Source organism: Pseudorca crassidens, chromosome 2 (genome assembly GCF_039906515.1).
Source record: "Pseudorca crassidens isolate mPseCra1 chromosome 2, mPseCra1.hap1, whole genome shotgun sequence".
NCBI classification, from domain to species: Eukaryota; Metazoa; Chordata; class Mammalia; order Artiodactyla; family Delphinidae; genus Pseudorca; species Pseudorca crassidens.
The window spans coordinates 67,250,426-67,268,166 of record NC_090297.1 but is presented as its reverse complement, the minus strand read 5'-3'; the positions used below and the strand labels follow the sequence as shown (position 1 = coordinate 67,268,166).

Sequence of the window (17,741 nt, the reverse complement as noted above, 5' to 3'; positions counted from 1 at the left end):
AACTATGAAATGACAATAGACCTTAATAAAATAATGACAGGCATTGAGATATTGGGTTTTAAGCAAAAATTCTCATTTCTTTAGTTGTCCTCCAGGAAATAAATAGGACTAGTTGTGCGGTGGTGAAAGAATGCACAGAATAACACAACATATTATACAAGTACCTCCCAAAGCTTACTAGTTAAAAGCGGTAGTTCAGCACCAATGCCAAGGTACACAAGGCCCTCTGTGTTCCTGCTACACTGAAAGCTACAGCCATTGAATGATGTCTTGATCATTATGCCATTAGTCTCACACTTCTCCTGTAAAGTCAGATGATTTTCCAAACTGAAGAACTTCTACCAAGGCTTTGGATAGGAATTCAATGGGAATGGGAATTCAGGTTATGTTACATTTGGGGGATAGGCAGGCCATGAAAAGCAGAGAAGGGAAAAAGAAGCCAAAATAGATTGGATAATAGCAAGATAATGATCAAGAGATTTAAAAAAAGAAAAAAGGAAAAAAATGTACCAGAAAAGGTTGTGAAAAACTGTAGGAGCCTGTTAATGGGATGTCACGGGGCTCTTTAAGATATTTTTGCATTTTCCAAACAATTTTCTGCTTTCAGCAATGATTGCATCCCAGTCTTGTACTTCAGCACAGTTCTTCTTCTTCTTTTTTTTTAATTTATCAATTAATTAATTCTTGGCTGCATTGGGTCTTCATTGCTGTGTGAGGGCTTTCTCTAGTTGCGGCGAGCGGGGGCTACTCTTCGTTGCAGTTCATGGGCTTCTTACTGCGGTGGCTTCTCTTGTTGTGGAGCACGGGCTCTAGGAGCATGGGATTTAGTAGTTGTGGCTCACAGGCTCAGTAGTTGTGGCTCGCGGGCTCTAGAGCACAGGCTCGGTAGTTGTGACGCACGGGCTTAGTTGCTCTGCAGCATGTGGGGTCTTCACGGACCAGGGCTCGAACCCGTGTCCCCTGCCTTGGCAAGCAGATTCTTAACCACTGCGCCACCAGGGGAGTCCCCAGCACAGTTCTTATATCTTGTTTGTGAACAACCATAGAACCCTTTTCAATCCTTTTGATCACCAGGCCCTATCCTGTGAGATCTCTTATCTGTTCTTTGGAAGGCATTTCTCTATAAATATCTACTGAGCTGCCTTCTCAGTAGCAATAATTTTCTCAGAGGCAATAATTTTCACAACATTCAAAGGGCCAACTAGGTCCATCCTTGTCACTTTTCCCTTTGATCCAGACGGTACACTTTCTCTGAACAATTTTTTGACTCAGAGGGCAGTCAGTGCAATTATTTGTCCCCACTTAAAACTATTTTGCAAATGAGCAGGAAATAGTAGCAGCTTGGAATGGGGAGGAGTTGTGTGGCTTGTTCTCCGTGAGAAGGCAGCAGCCACATGGCGTAAGAAGCGTCTGGTTAGGTTCATAGTTAACCTGAAAACCATCCCGCCAGAAGCAGCCTGTCAGTTCTGGTCCAGGAATTCCAACTGCTATTTCAGTTGTTACGGAAACTGACCACACTGCTTCCTAAAGAATTCATTATTCCAACAAATATTTGTTGTTCTAGTCATTCTGGGGCATCTAAATGAGTGATGCAGACACTCATTGGCTAGGCACTTCATTGGCTAGGCATTGGCTAGACACTCATTGGCTAGGCACTTCTCACTGGAGAAGCACAGCGGAGGAAGGCTGGAGATCAGAGAAGACCGCACAGAGACCTAAGAATTAAACCTGACCTTGGGGCATGATTTGTCAGGGGAGAAGACATTTCAGGTGAGAGGACTGGCAAAAGCAGGGGAAAGTTCAAGAGATAATAATGGTGCAGGTGAGGTTGGGGCTGAAGACTCCTGTGTGGGAAAAGGGCAAGACACGTTGAGGCCAGTAGGGAGAGAGCTTGGAGGCCAGACTAAGGAGTTGGACCCTTCTCTGGGCAAAAGGGAACCAGGAGACTTTAAACCAGGATACTTTAGGAATATTAATATTATTATCTTAAGACTAACAGTGAAGATGTCAACCTAGGTTCTGGCTAATACTACAACCCCACCTGTCTTGGTAGCTGTCAGGACAATAATTTGAAAAACGAAAAATTCAGCCATCTTCTCATATAGACAAAACCACACTTACTTTACTGAAATCAGCTGACTGTGGTTGATTAAAGCTCATCAAAACTGCTATGGGTGTGTCGACGACAGCCCGAGTATTTTTATGAGCTTCAAATTGACCTGCAATAATACAGCCTCAAAATACCATCCTGCCATCTGTCGAGAAAGTACAGTCGATCCTTGAACAATGCGGGGCTTAGGGGTGCGAACCCTCCCTGCAGTCGAAAATCCATGTATGACTTATAGCCAGCTCTCTGAATACTTGGTTCCTGCTGATACATGGTTCTGAATCCGCGGATTTAACCAACCTGGACCGGGTAGTACTGTAGTATTTATTATTGAAAAAAATCAGCGTATAAGTGGACCCGTGCAGTTCAAACCCATGTTGTTCAAGGCTTAAGTATATTTAGAACTAAAGCCTTAATTTTCAAGCAGAATCCAGTAAATAGCCTAGAAGGAGAACCATCATTTTCCTTCTCATTGCAGTTGCTTCGTACATGGCCCAAACAGTAAGCTGAAATCCTTCTTTTCTAGAATAGTGACTGACTAACAAGTTGAAGCACAGGACAGTCTGGTTGACATAAAAAAAAAAGAAAAACCTTTATTCAGAGCGGCAGTTTTTAGTGTGGTCTGTGGACCCTGGAGGGTCTTAAGGTTTGTCTGGTGCCAGACTTTTTTTTTTCTTGGCCGCACTGCATGGCATGTGGGATCTTAGTTCCCCAGCCAAGGATCAAAGACGCATCCCCTGCATCAGAAGCGCGGTATCTCAACCACTGGATCACCAGGGAAGTCCTGATGCCAGATTTTATATTGTGCTATTTCACCTTCTGAAGGGCACAGGGCTTAGTAACAGATGAGCTGAGATCTTTAGGTCTGGCTAGATAGAAGCAATATTTGAAAATACACTCAAAATTCAAGTATGGTGCCAAACAATGGGTACATCTGAAATAATATTATTCTTAGAGACAATAACAACCACCACAAAACATGCTGTACTACTTTAAAAAGCTTTTTTTTGGACCACATTATTAAAAACACAGATTGCTATGTGATAATAAAGCCTCATTCTTTGGATTCCTGAACTTCAAGTTTAAAGAGTTTCCCCTTTTCCTAATTTGGCCTCTAAGATAAAAGCTGGACGGAAAGTATAATTTATTGTGTATACTCTAGATGCCAAGATAATTGATTAAAATTTGTGTGGAAAGGGGAATTTTCTTTGAAATTATGATGATGAGTTTCTTTTCGGTAAGGAGTAGACATAATGTACTTTTACTTTCTGAAAAGAATGTAAACTAAGTGAGGCAATTGTCCATCCAGTTCCCAAGGCTAAGGTCAACTAGAGACAAGCAGGTCAGAAACAGAGTTCAGTTGAGCTCAAGAATTCTCACTGCTTAGACACGCTGTTCACTTTGGCTAGACTTCGTCTTCCTCTCACCTCCCACTAATCCCTTCAGTCATCCATCTTTTCCTTTAGTTCCCTGCTTAAATGTCACTTTCACAGGGCCTTCCCTGATCACCCATTTTTACCCCAAACACTTCACCCTGCTTGTTCACTGTTTCAGCTCATTTCCTTCCCAATGCTTTTCAAGGTTTGTGATAATAATTTGATTAGTTCTCCTTTTCCTCTAAGATGGAAACTCTCTGATCCCTGCTCACTGCCCAGCATGGGTCCAATATTCAGTAAGTAGTTGGTGGATGATTAAATGTGGGGGACCGTCTAGGGTGACAACCCACATAACTCAGTGGTGGGGTGAGGAGGGCCCGGAAATGGGGAAACACAGCCATGGACCCTGGTCTCCTCTCTGCCACCAGTTGCTTGAATGACCTGCCTCAAACCCCTTAAATTCTCTGTGACTCAGTTTCTTCATCTGACAATGAGGGAGGTTTACTGAGAGATTTCCAAGGAAGAATCCTGACTTTAGGGTGCAAGATTCTAAGTATATCTGAGTATATTTCTAGGGTGCTGATAACCATTCTTTTTCCCACTCATTGAGGAGGTGTGGACCTTTTCATTATTTCTGAATATAAATAGGTATTTTCTGAAAAATGTACAGTATTAAGTGAGTGTATTAACTTTTCTATAGACTTGACTAGCTAGAGGGAAAAGCACTAAGTTTTGGGAGGTGATCTGATGATATTTTGTCCTATTCTATGTAATTTTAACTGCTGTGCAACTAGTCCCATTTATTCCCAAGAGAAAAACTGGAAATCTGGTTCTCATACTAATAAGCTCTGTGACCTTGGACAAGTTGCTTAACCTTCTGAGGCTCGCTTTTCTTGTCTGTGTAATAGATATGTAATAGGGATGGACCGCCAACCTATAAGATTGTGTAAGGATTAAAGGAGATAACTTGGAACATAATAGATGCTCAGAAAATGCTGGTTAACCTGAAATGAATTTTATCCCACAATTTGTTTCCCAATGAGTTTCTTGTACTAGGGCATAAAACAAACGAGATTGTTTTTGTTGTTAGCTGTATGGAATGCAGGGTATGGTTATTAAGGTATACTTGAATATGTGGTTACTGATGTATTTAGTTTAGGGAGGAGCAGGTCATTGTTCAAACAGAAAAGGTGTCAAATTTTAATAGACGTAGGTATCCTTTTACCTGTGGGATTATAATGCATTTTATTATCATAGAGCTAAACTCAGGAGTCTGATATTCCTTAGAGTCCTGCTTTGTCTATGCTGAAAAGATACAAAGCCAAAGTAATATAAAACTGTATAAATGAAAGGAATGATCTGGAAGCCTCGGGGGTGTAATCTTGACTAAAAAAGGGCCAAGACTTCAAAACAGGTTGAGAAATGAGTAGTCTTCTTTCCTTACCACATTGTTATTATTAGCAATTACATTTGAAAATTTGAGGGCTGTTACTCACCAATCAGGAAAATAATTTTACACTTTCTCAAATCTTCCGTGAAACCTTTAAAATAAGAATAATTTAAGTTATACAGAAAGAAAAACTGTATTGAAACCCTGGTTTTATACTATATAGTATATAGTATTATATAGTATATAGTATAGTATAATATATACTATTACATTATGTATTATAGTATACAGTATTCTATATAATATATAGAGAATAGATAGGATAGAGATAAAACAAAAGTCATGAAGGTGGGGAGTGAGAACTGAATCTTGGGAACCACTGCTTTAAGGCAAAGGAATGATTAGGGATTTTTGGCAAAGTGTGAAACTCTGCAGAGTTTGCGGAGCCCTAAAAGATTTCCAGTTGTCACGTGATGTAGTAGGTAGTCATGAAGTGGTTCACTTATATACACAATGCTACATTTTTGCAGGAATCCACTATTAGTTGAGTGAAAGGCCCAACTCTACCAGAGAGAGATAGAGACAGAGAGCGACAGAGAGAGAGAGAGAGAGGGAATAAGGCATGAAGAATTGAGTTGGGGTAGAAGAAGAAGGAGACAGGGAAAAAGAGCTGGAAACAGAGGAAAGAGGTGAATTTGGGGGTCTTTGGAACCATTTGGTTTTCACATGAAAGGATTTTTTGTTATCGTTCTCTGAAATCAAACAGATGCTTCAGTCTCTTTACAGAGTAGCCCATGGTGACTGGAAAAATCGAGTATTATCTGGAGCTTTCTGTTAAAGGCAGATAGATTGATGCTTTTAACATGTGGAGCCAAATGGTCATCTCATGTTCTCCATACTTCTAGTTTGCCTTTTTCTTCTGGTTTACTTTTTTCTTCTAGTTTGCTTTTTTCTTCTAGTTTACTTTTATGAAGCTGAGCAACATTTAATGTATTTGCAATCTAGGAAAGTGGTTATTATTGTTAGTATTAGTGGTAGTATGGTTATCTTATTCCAGTTTAAAAAAATAGTTCTTGTTTTAAAATTACTAGTTATTTTAAAAAATTAATGATGGTACATTCATAAAATGATAGTACATTCATACAATGTGGTCATTACAAATTAAGTTTATAGAGAGTTTTCAATGACATGGGAACAGGCTTTTGTTAGGATAGGTACAAAATATTGGAGATAATGTTTGTATATACACATGTATTCTCAACTAGGTAAAGATAGGTATATAGACAGTACACTGCAATAAAATAAACCAGAATGTTACCCATGATTATTCAGAGGTCATAAAGTCTTAGATGGCTCTTATTTTCCACCTTAAAAAAATTTCCACATAAATGTGTGTTAATTTTATAACCAGGAAAAGAGGAAACATTATTCAGCAATCAATCAATCCCCATCCAGTTGGGGCTGAGTTGATTATTTGCACTTGCTTCATGTTTATGTGCCTTTTCCTCATGAGTCACCATTATGTCATTTGGTGACTGCAATTTTTACATCCTGCTTTTGCCATTATCATCAAACGACACTTTATCTACTACCCCATGCTCATGGAGCAGCAGGATTAGAGTTGGGGTTATTTAGAAAGCCAATTCACTTACTTGTATATGCTCCCAGTCAATGTAAATATATTTCCATGGACCATAATTATAACAACAGTTATCACAGAGTGGAAATGATAGCAGGTATTTTTTTTCTAGGACAATCATGAAGCTTATCTTTCTCTGGACAAACTCAAATTCACATAATTTTATCTATTTTCAGTTCCATGTGTAGCTAATTATGGTTGGATTTTTTTTAGTTTTGGCAAGACTTTTAACATGACAAAATTATGAAGCAGTATAATTTAGGTGTTTCTTAAGTTGCATCCCAATGGTACACTGCAGAGTAGTAACCACGATGCAGGAAAAAGACTTTTGTGTTCCAATAAAATTTGAAGAATGGTGAATTAAAGATAGCCAGCTCTCTTTCCTACAGGACATGTGGGAGTCTTGCTGTGCTCTTATATATGTGAATCTTCCAAAGGGGATTGGGTATTGTGTTTTCCAAACATTTTAACCAGAGCATCCTCTCTTCACTGAGGGTCTTGGGGCTCATGTTCTCTGGGCAGTGAGGAAATGCATCTCTTAGTAAGGTGTCCCTTTGATTCTTTACATGGACCAAAAGGGGAGAGATCCAAAGAGTCCCAATCTTAATCATGTTCCCTGGCTAAGGGAAAAGTACAAGCTGTTGGTAGATTGTTATCTCTTAGTGGTGTTTAATAAAAAAGACATGCTCAGAGCTACTAAAATGACAACTTTGGTCTGATCAGTAAAGAAAGCTCACCTCCTATGGTGTCTTCTTCAAACACATTTAACTGGTCATCACCCTGTTTATAAAAAATCAAAATATTAGATGATAATACTAACAGGCATTGTACTAAACTTCTTGCCAGCATTAACATACTTAACCTTCCAAACGACTCTGTGAAGGAGGTACCATTATCACCCAGCTTTTACAGATGAAAACCATACTGAGTTCAAGAAGTTAGTTGCCCAAGGCCACATAGTCGTGAGGGACAAAGCCCAGATTTAAACCTGGGCTGTCTGTCCCCGGAGCTCATGCTCTTTGTAACAGGTGCAATAGCCTGCCTTTTTCCTCGGTGCATAACTCTCTGTGGTCAGAAAAGCTGATGTAAAGAAGACAAAACTGATAGAAGTACTTGAAGCTCACTGATAGGAGGAGTACAGCTATTTTACAAACAACTCCATGATTTACAGCTGGACTTGGCAAATTTTCTGGAAAGGGCCAGATAGTAAACATTTTCAGCATTGTGAGCCATATGGTCTCACTACTTAACCAACAGCCTCAGTTTGCCAATCCCTGAACGAAAGCATGAGATAAGGGAAGTTGGAATGACCAGCTTTGATTGATGCCTGCCTTTTAAATTTCCATTTTATTTTTTAATCAAACAGCTCTTCCCTTTTCCTTACAGAAAAACCTATGATGGTTGGGAAAAAAATCCAGAAAGGAAATCTGTAAAAAGGCATTGGTGAGATTTCTCACTCCCACCTATGTCTCTATCCATCCCATTTTCTCACTCCCTCATCCCTTAGAGATAATCACTCATAAAAGTTTTTTGGGGGGTATCTTTCCAGATACACAAAAACTGACTTCTAGATATCTATGGGTACACTTGAGTATAACTATATGATCTTATTACGTCCATTACACAGAAAGAAGCAAACATATTATGTATGCATATGTGTTTATAATATACATACTAATCTGATAATACTCTTCTTCCCTTTGCTTTTTCACTTATCAATATATCCAGGAGAACCTTCTGTATCCGTACAGATATTCTTGGGTTATACAGTATTCCACTGTGTATGGAAGGTACCATAGTTGTTATTGTTTTTAACTAGTTCTTTATTGATGGACCATTGAGTTGTTCGCAATCTTGGACTATTTTTGAAAAAGTAGCACAATGAATAAACTCATATAAATGTCATTTCACACAAATATACCTGTAGGATAAATTCCCAGAGAGCGTGCTGTGCAGGCAAAGAATAAATGTATTTATAATTTTGATAGATGTTTCCAAACTGCTCTCCCTAGAGGCTGTGTAGTTTTTCAGGGACAGTCTCTGGCTCATGCTTTACTCCAGCCTCTTGCCTCTAATTTGCTTTGATACAGGAGTCAGTTAAATGAGGTTGCCTGGTTGTATTAATGCTCCCTTTAGGTAAACTGCCACAAAAGCACTTTGTTTGAAAACAGAGCCTTGCCATCCTTTTTTAGAACATACGCCTTCAGGGCAACTTTATTGCTTGTCTTCCTAGATTTGCCTGTGTATCCAGAGCTATTCCAGGTTAGGGAAGAGTATTCAATGGACTAGTTATTCAGGGACACATTTACATTAATTAACTCCTTTCCATGAATAGAAGAAAACATCCACTATTCCTCAGTGAGCCTCCGCCCACTACCTTTACTGAAATCATTGCATTTCACATTGTGCAGGGATCGTCTAATCCAACTCTACCACCCCTGCTCTCCCATTTTACAGATGAGGAAATTGGTAGTTGCAGAGGCCATGTGAGGGGCTCGTGGCCATATCATCATGTCATTAGTGAGGCCAGGGTTGGGATGAGAACCACATCTCCTACCACACAGTCTGGCTCCTAGAGATTTAGTCCCATCATCTTAGCTACCATAGTGGACCTGTTAGTGTCCTGCTGCTCAGCTGGCTGGTACACCCATCCCCCAGCTGCTGCTAAGAGCACACAGGAGTCTGGTCCCTCCCTCAAGCTTGGATGACTCTGGTATAAGTTGTTCCCCAGTGGTCCCCCTGAGATCAAGTTGAAGCTAATATCCAGCTGGCTTCTCCCCCTGCCCTATCCTGCGTCTCTCCCTGTCTCACAAGAGCACACCTAATAACACACTTGCAAAGAATCCCCATCTTAGCCTCTGCTTCTAGGGAAGCCCACATGAGACAGGGACCTACTTGAAGCAATTAATATGTTTGCCTAAGATGCCGCTACATAGAAAGAGGCTCAGTAGCCTTTGTTGGAAAAGAATCGTTTAATCAGACTCTGCTTATTGCTTGTCAAACAGCTATTGAATATATTCAGGTAACGTTAAGAGGAAACCATGAGGTCTATTCTCTCAATTTTTTGGGGGGGGGGGGGGTGGTACGCGGGCCTCTCACTGTTGTGGCCTCTCCCGTTGCGGAGCACAGGCTCCGGACGCGCAGGCTCAGTGGCCATGGCTCACGGGCCCAGCTGCTCCGCGGCATGTGGTATCTTCCCGGACCGGGGCACGAACCCGTGTCCCCTGCATCAGCAGGCGGACTCTCAACCACTGCGCCACCAGGGAAGCCCCTTTTCTCTCAATTTTTAATATTATTGTTGAATTATCAGACTTACACCCACCTTATAGACCAAACTGTAACAGACCTTTCTTGTACCTGGCTATCATGTCTTGGGAGTTTGATCAGGGTTAATCTGAATTCATAAAACAATGCACCAGGTTATAAAAGGGCCTTTCTGACCTATATTTGGCTTCTTGAGTCTGACCTGCTTTTATCCACAGGTCTTATTCACAGTCTTCTGTTCTGTTTGCCCAAGTGCTTCAGATGAGCCCCAGCTTCATTTCCATGAACGCATTGATAGTGAACAAGTTTCTGGAGCATAGATGCAACCGTCAGACACTCTCCATCAGGAAAGTGCTGCACTGCACTCAGTGACATGAAAACCCAGGTGAATGGGATGTTTGATTGCAGGGTGTTATTTCCCGGTGATGCCCAATAAACTTCACAATTGATCTTTTGTAGATAAAATTTATCTGACATCTAAACACACACATACATGAAACAACCAGTGAAAGGCAAACACTTCTGGTTTTGGTGAAAAGATGTCATACAGCCTCCGGGGGCCCTACTTCTTTTTCTTTTCAAATGCTAGGTGTGTTCTGCATAAGAGGCATTAATTTCAGAATGTCAGTTATATAAGGTGCAAAATGTTAGATAAGCTTCTTGGAGAAATGGCTGATAAGGTGTTTATATCCAGTTCCACTGTAGCTGCATCTTCTGTGAGGCATTCTTGGAGAAAACACAACCCACCAACAACCGAGTTCCACCCTGGGTACCTGTGGGTGCCTCTGGGGGTTGCAGCCTTTTACCTTGTTGCTGCTCTATCCACTAAGCCCTTTGTTGCCTGTAAGTCTGAATGCGGGGTTAGACTTTGTGGGTACAGTGAGACATAGAAGACTTTCTGCAGTGTAAACCTAGGCTTTCGGGGCAAGAAGTGGCATACCAAGTATGAAGAAACTTACAAAGAGAGGTAGTACAAAAACAGGCACAGATTTATGTAAGTGCCATTTGTGACTCACTAGTCTGGAACCCAGACACAGCCTGCAACGACGCTGTTAATACTGGCGAAGGTAGGAAAGCCTGCAGCAAAACCACTAGCCCCCAAAACCCAACTCAGGTTGCCACATTTTTTTTGTGTGCTCGGTATTTGATAATATGTTGGTAGTTGATGGTGAGAAATCTAGAATCCTGTTGAGCACATTTAGAACCTCAGGGTAGGATTGGTGGCTTTATGGGGAAGCTGGATTTGGACTACAGATTGGTTTTGGTCTCTATCCCTCATTCCCAGTCAAGCCAGAGCCGTAGGAGAGTAAAAGCAACCTGCATTCAACTTTACTTCTCTGCGTGGATCTGTAGGCAAGCAACTCCTTCTGCAAGGCTGGATTCTGGTATTCTTTGTAGGAAGAGCAGCTAATTGGTGTGTGTTTGTGTTTTCCTTTTGGATCAGAGGTCCTATTATCTTCACCTTGAGATATGGATGTTTGGTCGCTCCCAGTGCCTTGAATTATTGAATTATTGGTGGGCAAGATCAAAACAACATAGCTTCATAGATGGTTCACCATCTATGGTGAAGTTCTTCATCCTGCTTTGATGTCAGCACAGCATCTGCTCCTGGTTACGGGACCAGTGGCCCTGTCACAAGCAGATCATGTCATAATATGAAGCTGACACTTAAACAGTGCTTTACAGCTGAGGACTGACCTCAGTGCCCTGATACCAAGCTACATTTCCTCATCAGCATCCTCTTACTGTTATGTGTGTGTGTGTGTGGGGGGGGCAGTCATCAGGTCCTCTACTGCCCCTCCTTGAGTAGACGGTGTTGATTTTTAAAATCCTTTTGGGGACCACAAAACAAAACCTCCCCTGGGAAAGAGAGGGAAGTAGTAGGTCATTTGGGGAGTGTTTTCCTAGTTCTCGTTTGTATTAAACAGCGTGTGTGTGGATGTCCCTGGTGGCACAGTGGTTAAGAATCTGCCTGCCAATGCAGGGGACACGGGTTCAATTCCTGGTTTGGGAAGATCCCACATGCCGGGGAGCAACTAAGCCCCTGCGCCACAGCTACTGAGCCTGCGCTCTAGAGCACGCAAGCCACAACTACTGAAGCCCATGCACCTAGAGCCCATACTCTGCAACAAGAGAAGCCTCCGCAGTGAGAAGCCCGCGCACCGCAACGAAGAGTAGCCCCCGCTCGCCACAACTAGAGAAAGCCTGTGCGCAGCAATGAAGACCCAATGCAGCCAAAAAATAGATTAAAAAAACAAACAAACAAGTGTGTGTGTTTCATGGCATAAAAAATGTGTATAGCTTCAAGTGGGATTATGAGAAAGAGGCTTTATATAATAATAAAAGGTCACAGCAAAGATTAATTTTTGGCCCTAAAATTCACAAATACTGCAAAGAAAAAACTATTTTCTTTCTCTGGCACTGAGCCCAGATAAAAATCCATTTTTAATTTATTTTCAAAATCCAAAAAAAATTGATTTCAAAGAGATTCTGTAGTTTCTGAGACAATGTGAGGAGCAGTGTTTTCTAACTTTTTCGTACTTCAACTAGTACTAAGCAGATCATGCAAATTCTGGGAGGATCATGACCCATGAAATGGCCTATGAGGATTTTCTATTTAAATTTGTCTAAAGACACTATCTCTGATTATAAGAAGCAATAGCAGGGAAGTAGGGCTGGGGTTGAGATGCAAAAGGTCCTGCAGTTCTCAGAAGGGTTCATCTTTACTGAGAACCAGAATCTTAACAGGAAAGAAGAATAAGCAAAAAGGAACAAATAAAACAGTACCATGTCCCCATTTTGGAGCCTGAAAATGAGATTTTTGGATTCTCTTTCTTTATGCCTGTTAAGGAACAAAACCAGCAAAACACCTCACATAAACAATTTTAAAAATGGTTATCGGGGGGTTTCCCTGGTGGCGCAGTGGTTGAGAGTCCGCCTGCCGATGCAGGGGACACGCGTCCGTGCCCCCGTCCGGGAAGATCCCACATGCCGCGGAGCGGCTGGGCCCGTGAGCCATGGCCGCTGAGCCTGCGCGTCCGGAGCCTGTGCTCCGCAACTGGAGAGGCCACAACAGTGAGAGGCCCGCGTACCGCAAAAAAAAAAAAAAAAAGGTTATCGGAACTGCTCTTTGGGTAACATTTGGAGTGTTTGCAATATGTGTGATTTCATCTGGTCCTCCAGAAAACACTAGCAGGTAGGCAGGTTTGCTATTTCCCATATTTCAGATGGGGAAACTCAGGCTCAGAAAGCTTATGTGACTCGTGCAGGATGCTCCAGCCAGTGGGGTTCCCTGATTCCCAAGCTCGTGTTCTAAACACCTCTCCTGCTGCCCCAGAAGGAGGGTGATGACTTGTCTGTGTGTCGAGTGCAGGAGGACAGAGTATATCGAGCGACTGCACCACAGCAGGGTAGGGAACGCTCATGGTGTCACATGAATAGAGATGAAGATGGATTCATCTGCTAAAAGAGGGACTGAAGCTGGATCCTGCTCAGCAAGTGATTTGAAAATGGAACTCTCAAGTTTTATTGGTGAATGAAGTTTTGAAATTCCTCAGATCTTCAGCAGGAGAATATTGGAAAATGGAACAATGCCTACATTGTATCAGCAGGAAGAAGGGAGAATGGTCCTTGAGAAATGCTTTGAGTGTTTACAGTTCTTTTCTAAAAATGTTTTCATTTAAAGTAATGGGCAATTTGGAAAAAAAAGTATGGGAAGTGGTATGTAATTTAATTACACCCAATAATTTATTTTACAGCAAGTTCCATTTCTCTTTCACTGAAGTCTACACAATTAGAGGTCTTGCTGTGGAAGTACTTGTATAATTGAGTAAACAGGGAGGAAAAAATATAGGGGATGCTAGGCTAGCCTTTTCCCCATCTTATTAAATTGCTTATTTAAACTACTTTAAATAGTGGTTTACAGATCTAGTTCTTGAGGAGGAATGATAATTTTCTTCTTTTATGTATAAATTGAAATGTTTGTGTCTCTAATGAGAAATTTTAAAGAAAGAAGTTTTTCCCTGATGTTTTCCTGTAAGTTCCTGTTTTCATCATCTTAAAAATACATCCAACTCAACTCATTGCTGGAAGAGTAAGGAGGAAACACTTGGTCTTGGCTTCATGTGCCAGATTTGGCCCTAGGGCTTTGCAAGGCTGGTGGTTTAAAGAAGGGACCAAAGTTCTCATTCTGATTTCATCTCATTTAAAGTGAATGTTGGCCATAAAGTCACACCTGACTAGAGTCTTACTAAGGAGAATTATTTGGCCTTTGCCACTTTGTTTTCTGATTCCTTATGAAACAGAAATAAAATGGCAAAGCTTAGTGTCAATCATTGGGAATTACAGAGCATACTGGCCTGTCTTGGGTACTTTTGTAGATGCTATGAGGATATAGGCTCTTTATGAGATAGCCTCAGCAAAATGGAAAATCAGATTATTAGATTAAAGCATACTGTATGTGTGTTCATGTGTTTTTCAGAGAGAAAAATATTGTACAGAATCATTCATCATCCTTTGTCCCACCATCTTTCTTCAAAAAGGAAGTAAGGTTGGGAGAAGGCATATCTGGATGGGGTGAGCAAGTGGAGGGTTGGAAGAACTCCTTGCAAACTCCTCCTGATTCCTCTTCCTTCTGAGTCCTCTGCTCGTCACGGGTGTGCCCTCTGCTTTCTCAGTGGCCTGAAGTACTTCATGCCTATCACCATTACAGATGCAACAAACAGCTTTCCATGGACCACCCGTACATCTACAGTCTAGCTCTGACCTTGCCTCTACTTCTCTCACTTTCGTTATTCTCCAACTTCAATGTCTGTGTTCAGTTCCTTGAGGTTTTAGGGGGTAAGGCTGAGTGAGGAGTGGGACAGGGTTAGTTAGTGGCCGTGGAGCATAGAGCAAAGAGGAGCTAAAGATGATCTCCAGGCTGGAGTTGGGAATCAAAGAGGCAGGTCGAAAGAAGTGTTCTTTCCACTAGAAGCAATCACTAGACTTGAGACCATGGGGCTTAAGTCTCTACAAGTCCCAGGAAGGGTTCAGGAGCAGAGAACTTGGAGAGACTGCGGGGTAGTTGCCATCTACAGCTGCTATCTACAACTTGGATAAAGTTCATGCTGTTTTGCCCAAGCTAGTTAAGATAAACCCTACATGAGATAAATAAATCTATTCATTTTCCTAGAACTTGACCTGTTTAATCTGGCCTCTGAACACCTGCTTTCTGTGTTTGTCTGGCGTGGAATTCCTTCCCCTTTACCCTAAGTTTGTTTACATTCTGCCTCTCCTCCCAACCCTCCTCCTCCCTGAGCCTTCTCCAGTCACTGCTGCATCAGCGAACTCCAGGTGCATCAGTAATTTGACCCAGAGCATCTGTGAATGGTAATAACAGCAACAGGAGCAGGTAACATTTTTGGATCACTTGTTACATGCCAAGCACAGTACTGAGCACTTAACATGGATGAACTCATTAACTGTATTGTTATTTAACTTCTTATGTGTAGGATTCACTTTCACAATAACCCCCCTGAAGATTGGAGGCTGTCTTTCATCTTTTTGTAACCCCAGTTACTGAGATGGAGATGTGCTAAGTGAAGATTTGTAAATGATAAAGACAATAAGTCATTTTTTTTCCCTCCAAAATTGGGGAAGAAGAGTCATATAGAAGATACAATGTGTAGATTTCTCCGGAAAGAAGGGCAGAAGTAACCTAAGGAAGAAAGGTCTAAATGTCTAAGATCTATAGCTGTCCAACAGTGGAAAGGTTAATTTGGAAGGTGGAGAGCCCCCAGCACCAGAAGTATTCAAGCAGACATGGAATGACTATCTGCCAGTGAGGAGATTCCTAGACCTTGTAAGAGGTTAGACTACATGCTGTCTAAAGCAGCTTCCAATGCTGAGATTCTACTGTTCATTCAACAATTCTACAAATATTTATTGAGCTCTGTGGTAGACAGAATGATATGCACATCCTCAAAGATGTCCACCTCCTAATTCTTGGAACCTATGGATATGTTATCTTACATGGCCAAAGTGACTTGCAGATATGATTAAGTTAAGGTTCTTGAGATAGGGAAATCATCCTGGATTATCTGGGTGGGCCCAATGTAACCACAGGGATCATTATGAGAGGCAGGACTGATGGACGCAATCAGAGAAGATGTGATGGCAGAAAATGTCGGAGTGATGCCATTTGCTGGGAGGTGGCTACAAGCCAAGAAATGTGGGCAACCTCTAGAAGCAGAAAGAGGCAAGGAAATGGATTTCCCCCAACTACTCCAGAAGGAATGCTATCTTGCCGGGACCCTGGTTTTAGCCCTGTAAACCCGTTTTGAATTTCTGACCTCCAGAACTGTAAGATAACAAATTTGTGTTATTTTAATCCACCAAGTTTGTGGCAATTTGTTATAGCAGCAATAAGAAATGAATACAAGCTCCTCCTATATGCTAGGAACTATCCTGGATGCTGGGAATGTAATAGTGAACAAATAATTTTGACTCACTGACTTATATCAGGTATTAGTATATTAGTATATTAGGTATTTGAGTTTGTAGCAAAGGGTTACAGATGATGTTTATCCACAGAAGCTTTTATTTGAGCAGGATTCTATGTGGAAGAAGAATGGAGCCACTCTGGGTGGAGGTGGCATGGACAGCACCAGAGCTCTGCCAGAGCCACCTCCTCTGCCCTCCTCCCTAAGCCCTTCGGCAGACACCCCTAGACCCCTACTCAACAGCCCACCTTCTTCTTGCAGGCTGCAGACACCTCCCTCTTCCTCTGCATGATGGGTACAGGCTTGTGGCCAAATTTGGGCCAAAAGCATGTAAAAAGCAATCTTTGAGGGGTGGGTGCTTCAGAGGAGAGATTTCCTCCCTATTCAGAAGAGAGAGGGACCCACATGGGGAGAATCAGCCTCACTCACCCATTCCAGTTTTGCAAATGGTTGTGTGGGGAAAAGCGCTGTTTGGGGGCATTGCTGCCATCTTGTGACCTTGAAGGGAGGTCTGCCCACATGCCGAGAAGGGCAGATAGGAAAGAGGGAACCAGTCTGACTGTGTGTGGCCACTGCTGCACCAACCCCACAACCATTTATCCCTGGACTGCGGTTAAGAGAGAAAACCACCTTTTAAATTGTTTAAGCCAACTGTAGTTAGGTTACGTGCAGGCAACCTCACTGAATCCTACTGAATTTATCCACAGTTGCAAAATCCTTTCTTGGGTGAACAATGGCGCAAGTATATAGAATTTCAGTTTTTGCCTCTACCTGAAGGCATTTACCACTAATTTGATACAGAAGTTATTAAAGGTTAATAATGTTCAGAATCCAGACTTAAAATCAACATGCTTTTAGAGCTTTTGGAGGACCCTAGTTCAGTACTCTAAGCATTTGGCCGCTATACAGGTCCGGCATGTACACGTGCTGAAACTGCCAGTCTTACAGTTTCCAGGAAGGACGCTTTGTTGCTGCTTTTCTTGCTTTTCCATTACAAATTATGATTCCTTTATATTCCTTATCATCCGCTTAAGTTGTGAGTTGTTTACTTAATGCTACCCACTTTGCACTGACAGTCTTTGTGGACAGACTAAGATCAGCAAGTTCGATGGTTCACGGATAAACTTCCAGACTATTCCAGGTACAGAATTTGCGTCTCTAAACACCCCAACCTGCTGATGCAATAACACCCCGATGTGCAGAGTTAGTTTTTTTGGGGAAAAAGGCTAACAGGTGAAGTAGGCAGTGGAGACAATTTTAAAAAAGCATTTCAGGGGCTTCCCTGGTGGTGCAATGGTTAAGATTCTGCCTGTCAATGCAGGGGACACAGATTCGAGCCCTGGTCCGGGAAGATCCCACATGCCGCGGAGCAACCAAGCCCGCGAGCCACAACTACTGAAGTCCGTGTACCTAGAGCCCATGCTCAGCAACAAGAAGCCACTGCAATGGGAAGCCTGCACACCGCGGCGAAGGGTAGCTCCCG

The 17,741-nt window shown here is 41.9% G+C and overlaps 1 protein-coding gene and 1 long non-coding RNA gene across 4 annotated transcripts in view; one reads left to right on the top strand and one right to left on the bottom strand.

Moving 5' to 3' along the window:
• AK5 (adenylate kinase 5) overlaps positions 1-17,741 on the bottom strand; it is a 238,211-nt gene that overhangs the window by 56,556 nt on the left and 163,914 nt on the right. For all 3 annotated transcript variants that reach the window (XM_067726621.1, XM_067726620.1, XM_067726622.1), the window contains 2 exons: positions 7,250-7,292; positions 4,980-5,024 (listed from right to left, as the gene is read on the bottom strand). In XM_067726621.1, the coding sequence (XP_067582722.1) occupies positions 4,980-5,024; positions 7,250-7,292 (88 nt within the window). The remainder of the gene's footprint in view (positions 1-4,979; positions 5,025-7,249; positions 7,293-17,741) is intronic.
• Positions 1-17,741, top strand: part of LOC137218892 (uncharacterized) — a 110,819-nt gene that overhangs the window by 52,363 nt on the left and 40,715 nt on the right. The window lies entirely within an intron of this gene.